At 46.6% G+C, this 18,995-nt stretch overlaps 2 protein-coding genes across 2 annotated transcripts in view; one reads left to right on the top strand and one right to left on the bottom strand.

Annotated features, from left to right (window-relative positions):
• The first annotated feature begins 2,486 nt into the window (after positions 1-2,486).
• BHLHE22 (basic helix-loop-helix family member e22) lies at positions 2,487-4,216 on the top strand. The gene has a single exon (XM_005517125.2). The coding sequence runs from the start codon at positions 3,317-3,319 to the stop codon at positions 4,214-4,216; it is 900 nt and encodes a 299-aa protein (XP_005517182.1). The 5' UTR covers positions 2,487-3,316.
• Positions 4,217-11,811: 7,595 nt separating this feature from the next.
• CYP7B1 (cytochrome P450 family 7 subfamily B member 1) overlaps positions 11,812-18,995 on the bottom strand; it is a 125,100-nt gene continuing 117,916 nt past the window's right edge. Inside the window, exon 6 of the mRNA XM_014256646.2 lies at positions 11,812-16,060. Coding sequence (XP_014112121.2) covers positions 15,764-16,060 — 297 coding nt within the window. The 3' untranslated portion in view covers positions 11,812-15,763. The remainder of the gene's footprint in view (positions 16,061-18,995) is intronic.

The raw sequence follows: 18,995 nt of genomic DNA, 5'->3' as shown, positions 1-18,995 counted from the left end.
TTAAACAGCCACTTCTTCGTGAGGTGGGGAGAGGCAGATCACAGCAGGCGGGTCCAGGGAAGGGGAGAGGGGCTCTCTTTTCATCTCCTCCACTTTGCTCTCCTAACTCCCTCCCACACCTCCCACAAGGTAAAGTTTGTAAGAAAGTTGGCGTCTTTAGAGCACGACAAGCCACAGACGAGCACATCGGCAAGATGAAGGGATGCATTCATGGCTCAAGAACAGGGGACAGACCCAGTAGAGAGGGAAGGGAAAGAATGAGGAGACATGAAAGAAAAAGAGAGGCGGTTAAAAAGAAGGGAAGAAGCAGGTAAAAGAATACGAGCAGATCTAGGGGCAGATCATGCAGACTAACCGGTGGACAGGGAAGAGCAGAAAAAGCCTAGACGGAGAGGGAGATTTCAGACGCAGAGGGCAAATGTGAGCGAAAACAGACGAAGGGGAAAGGAGTCTGCCGCGGAGGTCTCCGCGGTGCCCCCTTTCATCCGCCCCGACGGCGCGGCCCGGCAGGACCCCTCGCCGCTCGGGGCAACCACGGCGGCCGCAGCCCCGGGGCAACGGGGCCCGGCCCGCCGCCTGCGGAGAGGCAGTGTACGTCGTCCCTTAAGCTGCAGAAAAAACGAGGGAGATAGTGCTAGTGAACCCACAGATCAGCGGGTGAGATCAAGCCGGAGCCCTCTGTCTTCGAAGAAATAAGATGAGAGGAATGAAATGTTCCCACTAGCCATCAAATTATAATAACAGTATCCGTCATCCTTAAGTGACCACACGAGTTTTACAAGTTGGATATTAAACAGATTAAATAATAATAATAAAAAAACCCCAAATCCCTGTTGCGAACATAAAGCCCTTTGTTTATGATCCCGGGGAAAATGAAGTTGCTAATTGAAAAACAATAAACCTAAAATGCCTTTGGATTAATAATGATAGAGGTTAACGGTGACATCCATCCCTCGGAAAGGGGGAGGGGAGCGAGGCGCTCGGTGACTGTGCGCTTGGACGGCGACCAGGGACAAGCGCAGCAGCCAAATGGGGCTGGGGGGCGGGGGGTGAGACCCTCCCTCTTCGGAGGGCTCGGCTTGTATGTTCGCCTCTGATCCGGAGACACGAGGTGAGGAAGGTCTGTATTGTAGTCATGTCCTCGCTAGATGAAATCTCAGTCAATTACTCTGAAATCTGCAGCTTGGCTTCTTTTCATTCTTTCCAGGTGAAAATTCAAACGTTTTCTGTTGTCGCCTGGTCCTTTCTTTCCTGAAACAAGGCACCCAACTGTTCTGATATTACCATTCAAAAACGGGTTCTGTGGCAAACCTCATTTGTGAATCTATTACAGAGATTAATAGATTATTTCTCCTTTTTCAACTAATTCTCAGTGGGGAAATTTAACCATATGGTAAGGAGAGAATTAGAATTTCATCACATTAGAGCAAAATGTAATGAAAAGAGTCCAACACCTGGGGCCAACTCCGAAAGACACAATTAAAAGGTTTTTAATGAAACCAGAGAAACCAAAAAATTTCATAGCCTTCAGTAATCCTGCCACATAAGAATGATTTGGAAGTGTTAGGAAATATTGTTTTTTACTGATGTCATAAGAATGAAAACCTGCCACTAAATACTCTGAGTGCTAACAGAAAGGCGAGAGAGAGCTGCTCGCCTCAAGCATCAGAGGAGCAATGGGACAAAATTCAGACCGACCCTCGGGTTTCCACTTCGGCTTCTGGAAGAGTGCAGAGGAGAGAGTTCCCGGCTCCGAGGAGAAGCCCCGGGAGAGGAGCAGGGGGTCGGGGTAACCGGATGACTGAGGCCGCCTCGCCCTGACGCCGGCGGCGGCATCCCGGCTTTGGGGAGAAGAGCTGGGGTGCCCCAGCAGAGTCGGGCTCGCTGGAGGGAGGCAGGAGGGCACGGACCTGCAAAGAGTTGGTCAGTCACAGTAAAAAATAAATTTTAAAAAGTTTGGTGGGTTTTGCCCTTTCTCTTCCCGCCCTCTCTTTTCACCAGATCCGTTCATTTTCAAGGTAACTGATGGGGATTTATGTTTTTTATAGGGACACGGGGGATAATCACTCGCAAGCAGCAATCTGCTACTTGAAAAGGAATAAGGGAAGGAGGAGGGGAACCTCCCCGTAGTTTGGTCTCTGTTTGTTCGAGGGGGGTGGGGGGGGGGGTGGGGAGACGGAGGACTGGGGACCACCCGCCTCCCAAGGAAGTAATGTGGACTTAGGCGGTGGGCAGGAGTGGGCACGACGGCTGGGGCTGCTCCCGGGGTTTTTAATTCTATGTTTTTCTTTCCCAGGCGATGCTTTTTGGGAGGACGGGTGGGGGTGGGAGGGAGCTATAAGTTAATGTAAATGCAGGGGGTGGGTGGGCTGGGGGGAGAGGGTGTCACTCCTGACTCCACGGCTAAGTTAGCAGAAGTCTGCTGGCAGCACTCGGAAGGAGAAGTGTTGAAGTGGGCTTTTCTGCAGTGCAGGGCTGTAATTTGCTGAAGGAGGCAAAGAACATCCTTCGATCTAAGTAGGGCTTTTAGTGTGCTCATTGATGAGTGAAAGTCGCCACACATGTCAAGCTAAAGGCAGTTGTTGGGTTACTAACAGGACACAACGTCTTGCAAACATATGCGTTAAGCTGTGTATACAGATGGCAGGGAGAATAATGGAGCAGGCGCCTCTTATAAAGCTCTAGCTGCTGCCTGTCTTCAGACCTGGGAAAAGAAACTATTCAGACTCAGGGCCAGATAGCGCCTGGGATTGTTTGTTACCGTTTTAATCCTATTAATTAAAACGTTAACCTGATTGGGTAGAAAGCTCTGTCCCAACAGGCGAGTCTTCTTCATAATAACCTACTCTCAGAGATAATGATGTAAAAGACTCCCCCGTCTGCGGCGGCTGCTGGTTGATGGGTCCGGAAATCTCTTGAAGGTGAATCCAAGCAAGATAAACGGTGGAAGCGGCTCCACTGGCAGCGCACAATGCCCCAGCGCGGCGCCTGCTGAGGGCGAGCCGGAGCCGCAGCCGGAGCCACAGCCACAGCCCGAGCCACAGCCGCTGCCGGAGCCGCAGCCCGAGCCGGAGCCGCCTCCCGAGCCGGAGCCACAGCCGGAGCCACAGCCGGAGCCGCCGGAGCCGCAGTCCGAGCCGCCGCCGGAGCCGGAGAAGGGGCAGCCGCGGCGCCGGGCACGGCGCAGCCCCGGCGGGAGCCGGGAAACGATTTCTGCCAGCGGGACGCCGGGGAGCCGCCCGCCGCGGCGCGGAGCCTTGGAGGAGCGGGCCGGGAACTGAGGGGGGCGGAGGAGGCGGAGGCGAGCGGGGCGCCGATGGAGCGGGCGCTGGGGCTGCCCGCAGAAGAGGACCTCTTCCACAAGAGCCTCGCCGCCTCGGCCAAGCGCATGGAGTCCGCCTTCCGCTCGCCCCCGGGGCTCGACCTCTCCCACCCCCGCGACCGCCAGCCCTCGCCGCTCGCCTGCTACGAGGCGTCGGAGCCCGAGGCGCTGCTGCAGCCCGGAGTCGGCGGCGACCCGCTGGCGCTGCCGCCGGGCTCCGTCTGCGTCAAGTACGGCGAGAGCGCCAGCCGCAGCTCGGTGGCCGAGAGCAGCGGCGGCGAGCAGAGCCCCGACGACGACAGCGACGGCCGCTGCGAGCTGGTGCTGCGCGGCGCCGGGGGGGACCCGCGCGTCGCCTCGCCGGCAGCGGGCGGCGGCGGAGGGGGGGGCGGGGGGCTGAAGGCGGCCGAGGGCAGCTGCTCCAACAGCCACGGGCACGGCGGCAGCAAGAAGTCCAAGGAGCAGAAGGCGCTGCGGCTCAACATCAACGCGCGGGAGCGGCGGCGGATGCACGACCTGAACGACGCGCTGGACGAGCTGCGGGCGGTCATCCCCTACGCGCACAGTCCCTCGGTGCGGAAGCTCTCCAAGATCGCCACGCTCCTCCTGGCCAAGAACTACATCCTGATGCAGGCGCAGGCCCTGGAGGAGATGCGGCGCTTGGTGGCTTATCTCAACCAGGGCCAGGCCATCTCGGCCGCCTCCCTGCCCAGCTCAGCTGCGGCGGCGGCGGCAGCGGCGGCGGCGCTGCACCCCGCCCTCGGCGCCTACGAGCAGGCGGCCGGTTACCCCTTCAGCGCCGGGCTGCCCCCCGCCACCTCCTGCCCGGAGAAATGTGCCATCTTCAACAGCGTCTCCTCCAGCCTCTGCAAACAGTGCACGGAGAAGCCTTAAGCGCCGCCGCCGTGGCCGCCCCCCGCCGCCGCCGCGGCCCCGGGGAGCGGCGACAGCAGGCGGCCCGGCCCGGGGCCGGGGGGCGCGGAGGCGGGGGAGGGACTGACCGCTGCCCGGGCCCCGCCGCCCTCTGCCCCGACTCGCCTCGCCTCGCTCTTCTGGGCTGCCGCCGAGACGGGACCGCGACGGGAGCCAGCGTGCGTGCGGCGGCGGGGAGGGGGCGCGGGGCCGGGGGTGCCGCGGGGAGGAAGGAAGGAAGGCCCGGCCCGGGGGGCGCCGGGGGGGCTCGCTGCGCGTCCGGACAAAGGAGAGGCCGGGAAATAGCAGGCCGGGCTGGGAGCCGGGGCTATCGCCGGGGACAAATCAGAGAGGGCACTTGAACATAGATTTTTTTTTTTTTAAATTAATTATTATTAGCAGTATTATTATTATTATTATTATTATTATTATTATTATTATTATTATTATTATTATTATTATTATTATTATTATTATTATTATTATTCTGAGCCAGGAAACAAACAAACTTGAAATGTAAACTTATTATTTAAGTGACTCGCAGAAACAAAGAGACTGGATCATTGCTATGGAAGACTTCGTATTTTTTATCGTCTCTAAACTTTGATCCTGTGAAAATGCGCGAAGTTTGGTGAGAGTGATTTAAAAAAAAAATCGAGAGAGTTAAAAAAAAAAAAAAGACAAAAAATAACCGATCAAAACCCCTACTCCGTGTGGCTGAAAGTATCGCATTTTTAAAAGAAATATTTATGTGCACCTTGTTTCTTTCCACTTTGCAATGATGTATAAACAAGACATGCTATTTATTTGTTATTCTTTAAAATGACCCTTCCACGCCAACAATATTTATCATGTGTTAAGGTCATGGGTCTTATGTGCAGTTACTTTAAATGCTTCTAAAATTCTGTTTATGGATTAACTTAAACTGTGTGCCAAGTGTTTAAAACATTTATTTGCCAACAACATATAACCAGAAATGTTGATGTATCCGAGCTGCTTAGGTTTATGAAAGGTCATCTGGATTTTAAGTTGCATCATCCCTGTATTTAAATTGAGCTTTAATAAATTGCTTCAGTCCAAAAATTACAGGAAAAGTGTATTCTTAATTGCTCAACCAACTGATTTTTGAAAGGGTATTCATTGCATTATAACAAGTAATAACTATTTACTTTTACAAGGCATCAGAGCAATAGCTGCTAAAAGAACACTTGCCAAGCCAATGTTTTCCCAGGCGCTGTGTTTTCGGAGGTAGAATTTAAACCGCTTTTAATGTGTATGTAAATTATTCTGTGGATGACTATTTAAGTTGAAATACTTTAAAATACTTTAGGCTAATTTACAGAACGCGTGGAATTCTTCTCTTCCTTTTTCAAGTGATGTGTGGGGTGGGCTTTTGGTTCGTGATTTTGTTTTTTTGGGGGGGGTTTTGTTTGTTTGGTTGGTTTTATGAATTTTATTTTTTTAAGAAAAATGAGCGATGAAAAGCAAGAAGTAGCTATTTACCCAAAGTGAGCCTTCAGTTTGAGTTTGCATTTGCATGGCTGGGTGGCTGTCTCGCTGCCATTTGTAAATCAAGATTTTTTTTTAATTATTTTCTTTTTTTTTTTTTTTTTTTTTTTTTCCAAGAACTAGTCCTGCTATTTTCCACTACTTGCAGATAATACAAATTCGGACTGTCAGGTTGAATGGCAAAATAGGAGCCATGATGGATCTGTTGGCAGGTCACGGATGTGTAAAGAGTGATATATATTAAATAGGTCAATCAGATTATGACAGCAATGTACGACCGTTTGTATGTGTATCTATGTCGGAAAGAATCTTTATTAAAATATTTTGAACAAACGCTTGTATTACGCTGTGCTTTGTTAAGCATATCTATCCAGATTTAAGGAGGTGGACGGTGGGGGTGGGTAGCTTTCTTTCCTTTGCCTTGCTCTGAGTGCGCCCCAGTACCCTCCCCATCACCCCACTCAGGGTGTCCCAGGCAGGGAGGCGAGAAGTTCCTCGCTCGCTGCGTTTCTGGCGCTCCCGCGGCGGCCGTGGGGCAGTGCCGGGCCCGGCCCGCCCCGAGCCGTGGGGCTGGATGTGCCGCGGGGCACGCTGCAGGACCGCCCCCCCCCGCTCCTCCTCCCAATCCGCCGAGCCTTGGAGCCGCCCCTCCCCTTGTGGACCCTCCGCCCTGCCCCAAAGCCGAGGGCAGGGGAAGCAGGGAGCCCCCCCAGGCTGTGTGCTCGGCGCTAAGCCCGGGCTGGGGGTCCCGGTCCTGCGGCTCCCCCCTCCCCTCGGGCGGCGCCGGCCGTCCGCGGAGCCGCCTCTCCCGACGGCAGCACTACAGGCGGGGGAAGGGGATAAATATTTTCTGCTCCACTTCCCATCAAAAAAGATTAATCAGAACCTGTAACTTTTCAGGAAACATAACTGTAAAGTGCCACGGAGCTGTGGGAAGGCAGCCCAGAGAGGGTGGGCAGATCAGCCCCCAGGCGCAAGGAGAAGCGTCTCTCAGCATTTACTAGACAAAGGCTGGGTGCGTCTAATTATGATTATTAAAACAATTTCCATGACGATGTCTAATATTATGTTAATTTGAAAACAACTGTGTATGAAAACTGTCGACTATAATACCTAAATTCATTTAATGAAACACATCGTTAAGGCAATTAAACCTCCTGGATGTGATTAAGGAACATAATTACGACACTGTTCTGCGCCATAATTGGGTGTCTTTAATCAAGGGGTAAAGTGATCAGCAACACAGCCATTAGTTTGTATTGTTCTGTCTCTGCTGTCCATCATTCTGATTAGGAATTAACCACCGCCACCAGCTTGGCGTGGTGCGTGCCTGTGTGTGCGCGCGTGTGTGTCCGTGTGAGTGTGTGTTCGTGCATATAACATCGCAGGACACATTTGCTGCGATTTTTACCGCTTAATGTCTCTGTCTACCGAGCAAGCTTCCATCCCGGAGAGGTTCCCTTGGAAGGCGCGGGAGGTGCTCGGCTTTGGCCGGCAGTGGGGTGGGGGAAGACAAGCCAGGTCCCAGCAAACTCCTGGAGCGGCCGGGACCTCCGGTGGGGAGAAGGCAAGGGGCTGGAGGAGGCCCATGCCCTGGCTCCCGGCTCCCCTGGGCAGGGTCCGAAATGTGCTGGCCTGGCCCGGAGTGCTGCCGGCCGGCTCTGGGGAGCGAGGTCTGTGGAAAAACGGAGAGGTTTGTCCGCTCTCTCGCCTGCCTCTGCTTCGGAGCGACGGGACAGCGGAATGAAAATCTTTGTCATCCCTGGCTACCGCTGCCGCCCGACTTTGGGCTCTCTTGCTTCCTCTTCGATTGCTTCGGAGAGGGGCGAGGGGTCCGTGCAGGGTAGAGGTGCTACCGCTCCTGGCCCCGCTCTCCCGTCGCGCTGCACCGGGCATCCTCCCTCAGAAGCGGCGCGAAGCCACTGGGCCAGTCCCTGAGCAGGTCTTGCCAATGCAAGCGTAATGTGTGCCGGGCTGGGGGGAGGAGAGAGGCTCCCCCGCCCCCCTTAAAGCCTGACAGATCGCTTAGCCAGAAATGAACATGTACCCTTTCAAAAGAGCTTCTTCCCCGCTCCCAACTGCCCCACCGAACCGGGATCTCCCTCAGCCTCATCCGGAGCTCCCTTTGCCCCCGCCGCCCAGCCTGGCTCCCTTCCCCAGCCCCTTACCCCGGCTCGGAGCCTAGATTGTCCCAGCGTGAGTGACATTGGCTTTCCTAATGTAATGACTTATGAAAGATATAATCATGTGTTAAATTGAATCCTCCGCTTAACTGTTAATGGTGTGCTCTGGGCACATTTACGTATTAGATGCTATGGTAACTAATTACCACTAGAAGAAGGGATAATACACTTTCCAGACTTTGACAAATAATTATGAGTGTTCACATCCCTGCTAGCAGCAGTTGCAGCGGATCTGCTGGAATGAGTAAGTGAATAAATGAATGGGTAAGTGAACTTGTGTGCATGGAGGGGACTAGATAATGAATAGTGGTCAAGTGAGTTTTCTTATTAAAACCTTTAATGAAAATGTGATTTAGGGTGGAAGGGGGAAAAAAAGTGCGACGCTGCCTCTAAACGTAATTAAATCGCGTAATATAAACATCAGAAACATAAATAAGTTTGCTTTTAATTAAAACCCAGCAGTCAAAGTAAATTATCCACGTGCTCGGAAACTTTACAGCAATTAACACTTTTTTTTTTTTTTTTTCTTTTTTTTTTTTTTTTTGCGGTGGCGGAGGGAGGCTGTTGGGGGGTAAAACAGACGGGCCGGGACTGTGCGACTCGAGCAGGATCATTTGTAACCGTGATCGCACCGCCCCTGCCCACAGGCCGGAGGGATCCTGAGGCTCTAAGCAAACGAAGAGCTCGAGCTTCTTGTCAGAGCGGGACAAAAGTTTGGGGAAGTCGCTCTGGGCTCCCGCCGCCCGCCCGCTCCGCGGGGTCGCTGCTGCCCGTCGGGGCCCCGGGGAAAGCTCCGGCACTAGCGGGGCCCATGGAGGGCGTAGGGCAGCTTCTCCCTGAGGTGTTGCGCATGGCTCAGGCAGGTGCCGCAGGGGTTAAGCCGATTGCTCCCGCTCCTGCGCTGCCCTCCCGGGGCAGGGGCAAAGGCGGGAGCCGCTGCCGGGAGCGGGAGCCGGCATGGCTGCCCCGGCCACCAGCCCCACCCGGGGGCTCCGAGCACGTAGCAGAGGGGACATCTGCTCAATGAGCACAGAGCTGCAGCCAGCCCCATTTCCCCCTGGTCACTCATCAGCTCGGTGTCACCCAGCCCGCCCACACCCGCCACCGAAGCGCTCCGGAGGGGAATTTGGTCTGGTTCGGCTCGTTCTCCAGCCTCGGGAAGGGTTAAATCCTTCCCCAAGCCCCTAGTTGCCCTTGTCCTCTCAACCTGATTCAGAGACGTGTAATAAAATAGGAAGCAAATTTATGGTCTGTTTCAAGCACTTTACTGCTGTATTTTTAAATTCATATATGCATATATAAGAACTATGATCTGTGAATAATTTGAAATGCTATAGGAAAATGATGTATTTTAGATCAAACATAACCGTTTTCTTACATAATTGTCTCGGATTAAAATAAAAAAAATAAAGATACATTTCGAAGAGAGACAAAGCTGAAAATCTAATGACAGCTATAAACTGCTAGACAGCCATAAATTAACGTCTTCATCAAACACTGAAGGGATCAGTGCTTATCTAAATCAACAATTATTTCTTCTGAGAAGTTGCAGAACAGATTGCCCCTTTAATACTATTTTTAAATCTTCATAATTGAGGATTAGGGAAAAACAATCGCCTTTCCAGAGTAAACCTCCTCTCCACCAGCCGAAGCCCTCCGAACTCACCGAACACCCGACCGCTTCCCTAGGAACCTCCTCTGGGGTCCCGTCCCCTTGTCCCACTGCAGCATCCCTGGAAGCTCGTGACGCTTTTGGGAAGGGGCTGCAGGAGTCTTTTCCCACGCCCCTCTCCCCTGATTTCTGTAAGGGGCCGGGGGATTTGGGAGCGCAGGGAGCGCAAGCCGGCGGCGGGAGCCCGGCGGGCAGTGGGAAGCGGGCGGGGATGCGGGATGCGGGCGGGCGAGGCTGCGGTTCCCTGCCGTCGCTGCGGGCCGGAGGCATCCCGGAGCGGCAGCATCCTCCGGTGCTTCAAGCACGAACTCAACTAATGCCCATCCGCTTTTCAGGTTCAAAGCTTTAGCGAGGCGGCACTTCTCCCAGCTGCAGCCACCTGCGATGCCGGTTTTGCAAGAGGCTGCTGTAAAGAATTCATTTTTAAAAGGCAGCTGAAAGATACGTTGTGAAGAGAGGCGATTCACTGGCTCACAAGATGGAAATTAGACAGGGAAAGACTTGCTGCCTGTAGGAGGTTAGTGAGCGACTAAACTGTTTGGAAGAAGAGGTAGTTGGAAAGACGAGCGGATGGGGAAGAAGTCGCTGTCAAAAGTCATCACAGGGTGTTTGCTCACTGACTTTTGCTCTCCCTGTAGCCAGAACTCAGACTTTTGTTCAACTTTTCTGTACTCATAGCTGGTGGTTTTGGGAAAAAGAAAAATAAACCAACACATTAGTGTCATAATCGATTTAACAAATCTTTGAAGACAGAAAGAATCCTGCAAGGCTTCTAGCAAGAACAGCTAAAGCTTAGTATTCTTTTGATTATTTATTTTGGTGGGAATAGTTTTAAAGACAAGCACATTTCTACTATTGCAAATGATATACTCCTACAACCTCAGTACATGAGATTCCAGGAAAGCCTGATGCATAGAATAAACAGAGAACAGGTTTATATGAGTATCAATATCCCACTATAGCTTCCCTGCTTTCACTTTGAAATGGAACATTGTCTACCTTTTGTTGATATGCTTTTATATATTTCTTCATATTTTTTCCTAATTATAAACATAGACAATAACTTAAGGATCACAATACTTTCGTAAGTGTAGTTTTGAGGGGTGTTTTTGTAACAAGGTAATTTTTCTGATATGTAGTGGGTATGGGGACATGATTAGCCAGGGTCACTGGGCTGGTTTAGGTAGTAGACAGGAAAATACTTCACTTTCTATGGTCTGGCTGTTAGAATAGCTCTATTCATATGAGTTAAGCATAAGCATAAATTGATACATCAAACAGTTTTAAAATACAGTGCTGTACAAGTAACATCAAGACAGTACCTAGTATCAAATCAAATACTGGATAAAATACAGTGTTAGGGGGTCTCACTAAATCCTTCCTTTCAAGCTATCTTTCAGACCATTATGGAAAGCTCACTCAGAAATGTGCCCTTCGAGAAATCCAAACAGTGCTGCTTTTTAATTTATAAATTTCAGTAACTTCTAATATAGCCTGGAGTTAAAACAATTGCACAGCTACACACACATTTATCAAACCCAGAAAATGCAGCAGGTTTGTTTCTCTAGGAAGTATCTTCAATAACCCTCGCAGACATACCTGACAACCATTTCTGCATGAAGGAATGGAGAAGCACCGATGTCTTTAGGGTACAACCTTCCTATTAAATACCTACTTGTAGAACTCAGCAGCTACAGTGATACCTAGAAAAGCCAAGTTGTGCTTTGCTGGTGCAGTGCTGTGTATCATAATAATTTCATTCATATCCCCTTTTAAAATGAATGATCTGTGAAGACAGAATATTTTACACTAGGTAGTACATCTTGTACTACATGGAGGTTTGCCAAAGCAAAAGCCTAAGGGTTGTACTTAGGAATCACTAGTGGACTGCAGATCTTATATACTAATTTTGAATAATGTCCTAAGAATGTCAGAAGTACCACTTTTTTTTACCTCATCTGATGAGAACTGGCTTATGTTTCATGGCAGAGGGGGGTGTGGTAAAAGACACCATAGTTTCCAATATTCAGAGGAGATTCTGTATTCCACTGCTGAATTAAAGGCCTTTTTTTTTTTATTACAGAAATACCTGTCAAGATCAAGTAACTGAAAAATGTAGTATGTTGAAATAGTAACTTAAAAAAATAAAGCAATAATTGTGAATCTGTGAGAAAAGTATGAACATAAGCTGGAAAAAATACCATGGACAATCATTCAATATTAAAATAGATACATTCCTTTTTATTGTGTCCTTGAAATACAAAATTCCCTTAAGATGTTAGATTACTAAAATAATGAAATTTCGATTTTCTTGCTCAGAAGTACCTTAGTTGATCTAGGAGCTTCAACAATGAATATTAACTGTTAAAGTAGAACCTAGCCATTGTTCATCTATATACAAATTGTGAGTTTGCAAAATTAAGAGCACTTCACAATCTCTTGAATGACAGAAAGTTCAATAATGACAAAATAAAAGATCATGTATAATTCTACAAGAGAAATTCACAGACCAGTAATTATTCATAAAAATAGCAGTGCCAAGAAGAGTGACATGCAGCTGGTTTAAAAGCATAAACTAAAGAGCAACTCTTACATGGTTTTATATTATTACATTAGGACATACTGACAGAGATATGAAAATCTAATTTGCATACAGGTGCACATATACTAGATGGTTTCCTAAATAATGGAACATTTTAAAAAGTTTACAATAGCATCTAGCAGTACTAAGTGCCAGCATGAAAATGGAGAACATTCAATCTGTAAATTAAAATAAGAAGAATAATTAAAAAATTACGTTTTAGCATTCACATTAGTTCATGATAAATTAACTTTCTTCTTGGGTGTTAAAAAGGGCCTTACTGACCTAATAAACCCATTTTTTAATGAGAAAAAAAGGTGCTTATATATTTTTTTAAAAGATACTATTGATTTAGCCATAGACACCAACAACTTACAGTCAGAGGCTGGTAGTGACCAGCTGAGTCACATCTCTAACTGATGGTGACTACACCAATTCATTGAGGAACAGCAGAGAAATTCAGGGGGCACCCACGTACTCCTCCTGCCTGCCCCTGCAGCTGCCAGGTCTGTGGATGCCCCCAGCAGGTACTGGGCTGGCAGGGCAGACCCCCCTGCTGGAGAGGTGGCAGGGGGAAGCACAGGTCTGCCTCGCCCCACCAGCACCTGAACGCTGGAAAAGAGCACTGCTCTTTCTGCTTAGATGATTTTGCCTCTGTGCTCTGGTGACAGACAGAGCTGCACACTCCTGGGTCCTGCAGCAGAGGAGGTCACCAAAAATGGCGTTGTGCCCTCTGTAATGAAACAAGCTCTTCTTGGCACAGCACCCTGCAGCTAGCTCGGCTCCAGCTGGTGCTTTTGGGGATGCTACACCCTGTTGTGCTGTCTCAGCTTATTGACCAGGAATGGGCCTTTCAGTCCTGCTCCATGGAGACTGAGTCACTCCTGGTCAGACCAGCTGCTGACTCTCAGTATGTCCCCTCCTCAGCTGCTGAACGCATGGACCAGAAGGGCTTAACCTCTCTGTCCAGCTCCAGCTCTCATGACTTTACTTGGAGGCAAAGTTTACTTCCTCAGCAGCTGAGGTATGCCAAGGAAGTGCTGCATTACCAGCCAAACTAATCTACCAGGAGCCTGGGTTACCAGGGACACAATTCCAGGCCAGGCTGGGCAGACCCTGCTTTGCATTTGATTATTTTGTTTCCTGAGCAAAAAGAGCAAGCAACTTTTATCCCAGCAGAATGCTGGCCTCTTGCGTGGTGCTCTTTGATGCAAGACCTCCAAGTGGTTTCATAGAGGTTTCCTGCAACTCCTGGGGAAGATTCTGACCCTTTTCTCCTTCATTTTTTAAAATGAAACATACCATACAGATTTAATTTGCTACTTTGGAGACAATCTAGTTCTTTTAATTTCAGAATAGATACTATACAAATTGATCAGCAATTAATCTAAAACTACTAATGATTTGCATGTACTTTTGGCAAAGTCTTATTATGCCCTATCAAATTATGCAGCAGCCAATGATACTCTTATTCAAAATCCTAAAAACAGAATACAATTATAAAAAAGAGGCTTCTGTTTAAAACAAATACCCACTGTTATTTTCGCAGTTGCTTCAGGTTTGTTTTAAAGTTGGATGCCAAAGAAAGATTCATCATAATTGTAGCATGAGACATTTTACAGCTTACATACAAGCAGTAATGGAATACAGTCAACAGTGTAATGATATCAACATTCCCTCTCTCAATAAACCAGGCTCTAATGTCCAAACGGGATTCTGAGCTACAGCTACGTACAGAATAGCTTCTACAGAGTAACCACAGGAGTACAAGAATGTCTCCATAAAACCTGATTTTATTCTGTGGCACAAAGCAATAATCAGCTTTTGCTGTTGATTAAATGTTGAAGTAAAGTTAAATCATTTAATCAACTGCAAAGCCCATTTAATGTAAGTGTATTCTAAATTTGTAGACATTATTGATACTATGTATGAAGAGAAAATGTTTACCCAATATGTCTCATAAAACCACAATTTTCTTCTTGGAGGATTTGGAACGTGGCTGTACCAATCTCTGTAAATCTATCTAATGATGCTGACACTTATTTAGGGCATGTGCTTTACACAAATAACTGAACAAGCTTCCACACAAATAACAATAAATAATTCTTAGTATGTAGATAGTAGTTTTCATCCATAGGCCATCAAGTGCTCTACAGATGAGTAGAATTTCTGATTTTGAAAGACTTACTCTGGCACATCCCAAAGAGATGTGCCAGAGTTTTTTAGGAACATAAGGTAAGGCCCACAGATGTGGCTACTCTGCCATCACAATTATCATCTTGGCAAACTGAGACTGGACAGCCACGGGAATCCTCATCAATCTCTGAAGTGATGGATGGGAAGAGATACAGGGTCTAAAATCTCAGATTTTGTGCACTAGGAAATTAATTTTCCAAACAAGAGCTGGGCGCCCAGTGAAACAGGTTGGGCAGCCAGTATAAACTTCTGTGGCTGCCCAGGGTTTTCACTTGCTCAAATTTTGGCCCCAGGGAAGAGCCTATTTTCCAATTTGCAGATGGACAAGTCTGTTTCCAAACACAGGTCACACTGCTCTGCCTATGCGTAACTTAGGCAAAGTAAAACAATGTTAAAAAGCATTTTTAGTTTTCACACTTGCCCTTGAAACCCTCTTCCTCTTTTGCCTTTTTGCAGAAATTAACATAAGAAATGGTCATAAAATAAATGCACAAACATGTTACTGAGAAACTGTTTGAGAAAGAGAATTTTCAAGCTGATAGAATAATTTCAAACAGGCTTATATATTTTATTCCTGAAGAATATGCTTTTTGGGGGGGCTCAAAGCCAAAATAGCTAATTTAGGCTTGATTGAGAGCCTATTAAAATCAACAGAACTTCTGACTTAAAATGATTGCAGGAAAGAAATCACATATTTTAATTTTTTTTGTACTGCACAAAAAAAAAAGAAAAAAGGAAAGGAGCAAGAAAGCAAAGCATTCACCATCAGCACATAAACCTGAAGTTAGAAGTATGTTGTCAGTAAGACATTCTTGCAAATCAACCTCCACCACCCCACACAACTTCCATCACTTCTCCCAAATAAAGGGCTAAGACTCTCAAGGCCATGAAAGAAGTAAATATAAAGTTAGGATAATAATCACATTAAATTCTCTCATCTTCTAGAAATAAGTTCCCCCTTTCTTGTTATTATGCTTCTATGAGCAGATGCTGCTATTCCTCTAGATGATGGGTGTATGTCCCAGTCTAACCCTGTGACAGAGAGCTGCTGAGCCCATTTCCCATGTAAGTGGCCTGGATTCATCCTCCCTGTAAATCCTGCTCATCTCATGGCCAAGAGTATGGGGATGCACCCTGTAGGGATGCTGAGCTATTTACTTGGCCAGGCTCTTGTCATGTCACCTCACTTCTCACAACTCAAGCAGGACAAATTGAGGTTGTATGTCCCTGCATCTGGTCTCTACCTCCAGCACAATGGCTTTTCTCCTTAGAAACAAAGAGGAAGGAGGTAAAAGCAGAGAGGGAAAAGCAAATGTTTCCAAAAACATAAAGCTGAGTGATGAAACAGAGCAAACATGGAGATTAGTAGAAAGCATATAGGCAGCTGCTCAATTTCTTAAGGACCTTAGCTTGTAACGAAAGGCAATATCAACGTCTGGCAGGAGGATACCAAGGCCCATGCGACTGTTATCAAGTCTGACAGCTTTGTTTTCTGCTAGTTCTACATCAAAATGAGACAATAGTATGAAAAGAAACATCTTCATCTCGTTCATTGCGAGGAACCTCCCTGGACACATGCTGATCCCAGAGCCAAAGGGCATTAGGAAATACTTCAGTTTTCTTCCTGCCTTGTAGAATGTGGTTTTCTTCTTGCCATTCTCTATGTATCGATCAAACTTATACTCCTGAAAATGAAAGAAAGAGAGACAGCGTGATATCTAACAAGGCAGTTACATGAGCTGCTTTCTTTGCACAATGGTAACACGTCTGAAACCCAGAAAATAAGATAAAGAGGAAGACAAGGAGCTGACAGATTCTTCTCTTTAGTTGGTTCCCTCAAGTTTCATTAACTCACATTATCTTCCCTGCAAAGAACACTCTTTAAATCCACTTATTTAGCTTAGTCCTTTTACATCAAGCTCCTTCAACTTCCACATCTCATCCACCGAGTGTCTGGCCTATATTGATCGTAATTAGATTTTGACCGCTTTCTAGCAGGGACAATAAACCTTAGTGGAAGGACAATTTTCTTGTAAAGCATCATATGCACTCAGTGTGGTACATACATCATGAATAAGGATAATCTGCCAAATTCTGCAAATGCCTATGAATAAATTAATGCATTGCACCCATTTTGCTCTTGCAAGAGGAAAATCCATCCTTCTTTTGCACAGTGTATGGTGCAGATTATTCAAAAACTCCAATGCTTTGCAGTCAGTTTTCCTTTCAGTTGGAGATGGTTGCTGCTTAATTTGCCACATCTTACCTTCAAATATTTTGCTGCAGAAGCTGTGAGCAAAGCAGGACAACGCCAGTGACTGGCCATTATAAAGAGGGTGTTTTCAAGCAAGGCTTGAGGTCACACTTGTAACCTACATTCCATAAATTGAACATATTTCTGACTATTTTTGAGTAGCAGGATCCCTGTTTAGAGACAATTTGTGTTTTTGAATGAAGGAGATCTGGCATCCTCACTCAGTCAATGGCAAATTAACCACTTACAAAACCCTCCTGCATGCTTTGAATAAAAATGACAGGCACTTCTTGCTTATGGTCACTCATTAGCATTTGTCCTGCTTTGCATACATCTGCTATAGCAGCAGCCATTTGGAGCTGGCTGGGAACAAGTCAGTCAGACAGAAACCGACCTCAACTGATTAAAAAACCCCACACCACCATTAAAAATACACTGATATTGATCTACCCATTAGATTAAAGGCTCTGAAAATCATGCACTCCAGGTCTTGCTGCTGAGAAACAAATGTCAGGGGAGGTGGTCAGTGAGAAAGGGAACAAGTGCTAGGTGCACTGGAGGGGAGGTAACTTTGGGTGCTGAAGAACAGGAGCTTGTTTCACTAAATGGCAGAGGCCTGGATTTTCCACAAATTATAAAGGTGTTTCTACGTCTGCTTCCACTGACAAGTAATTATTTTCAGTCTCTTTGAACACCCCAGCCAAAAGGAATCATGCCTTTATTTTTTTCTGCCAGGAAGTTATTGCTTCATTTGAGGCAGCACAGTAACAAATGAAAGCCCAGAATACCGTAAGATTTACTTCCTGAATTCTAAATCCTGCTGCTCTAAAAAAGCACTGCTAAATATGAACTGCAGTAGCTTAAAATCCCAACCCAGAGCTCTTCAATTTGCTCAAACATTTTCACAAGGTGCACTTCTGGTGTCGAGCAATTAAGAACTGTGTTATTGAACACACAGACACACTGGGTCAAACCTTATGCTTTCTTTGTCATATTAAGAGCTTTCTGAGACTTGTAATTGCTTTTAACAAAAAATAAATTACTGCCTAAGGAATAGGGAAAACAGAAAACAGGTGTGAGACAGGAATGTAGCGAATGACAGTGACATCAAACTCAGTGCTGCTGAAGCCCCTGGGGTTGAGTAGTGTTTCCTTAAAAAGCTAGTTCACTAGCTAAATAAAGACTAATTTTTAAAAATGAAGGAACTTTCATCCATGCACAAGGTCTCCTGAAAGAGACTGACACCGTGGCTGATAGTGAGAAAAGGGTCAAGACACTGAGCAAAAACACGCAATGAAGTTCTGTGTGGATGAGCTGCTACATGTATTCCGAAAACTGAGCAATCTCCTGTAATTGATCTAAATCTCTTTCTGTCACATACTTTATTTAGCTTTGTTTTGGGAAGTCACCATAGAGGGTTTCCTGCAGGGTTTCCTGATACTTACTCTATGGGTTTTGCGGAGTTCATTTACTGAGTTCTATAACTAGCTCGGTTAGAATTTAGGGATTCACTTATACAGTTTATAGAAAACTGACTAATTTATCTAGGCCTTAATGGGTGGAGAAAGAGGTCAGAAATATATGCTTACACTTACACAATATGGTGCCAAAGCACGAGATAGCTTGAACTTAAATTTATGTATCCAGGAGAAAAAGCATTGCTACAAAATTATCTCGTCAAGCTGCCTGTTTTCCCAGGAAAAGTTTTCCCTAAATACATGACAAGCTCAAGACTGCACCTTTCAAAAAATTCATTCTCCATCTCTATCTGATCCTCAGTAGTTATTGTTGAAAGCACACTGCATATTTTAAGAACCAAACAGAACAGTGATTTCCCCACTTTTCGAGAGGGGCCCATGTGCTGAAATCAATGTACTGCAATGTGTGGATTGCTCATTCACTATCAAAAAGATAAAATATATGAACTAAAGCTGTACTGTGAAAGCTGAGCAGAGCTGATACTAAGCAGATATATTCAAGCAATGGAAATATGGTAATATATTCCGGCAATTATTGGATAAGGGAGGAGATCAGTTTCCACACTGATGCTTTTGGTCTAGGACCTAAACAAACAGATGGACTTTTGACAAATCAATAACGTTCTCCAAAATAAAGTGTTAAGGATAAAATGAAAAAAAAAAAAAAGCTTATTTGTTAGCTGTTATCTATCCTTCTATCCTTTTTAAGGATAAAAATATTAATCAACTATTTGCCAATAGATGGATTATTTTAAAACCCTGATTTTCTCTGCAGGGTTTATCTTCATTTTTTGGATAGGGACAGCCAGCAGAGCTCCCCTGAATATAATTTTCATTCTCGTGGTTCCAATGTTCATCCCAGTGACTATACCTTACTCCTGCTGACTC

This window comes from Pseudopodoces humilis, chromosome 1, assembly GCF_049639895.1.
Source record: "Pseudopodoces humilis isolate 2021_Gansu_Grassland_sample_001 chromosome 1, ASM4963989v1, whole genome shotgun sequence".
NCBI lineage: Eukaryota > Metazoa > Chordata > Aves > Passeriformes > Paridae > Pseudopodoces > Pseudopodoces humilis.
This window is presented reverse-complemented; position numbering and strand designations above follow the sequence as displayed.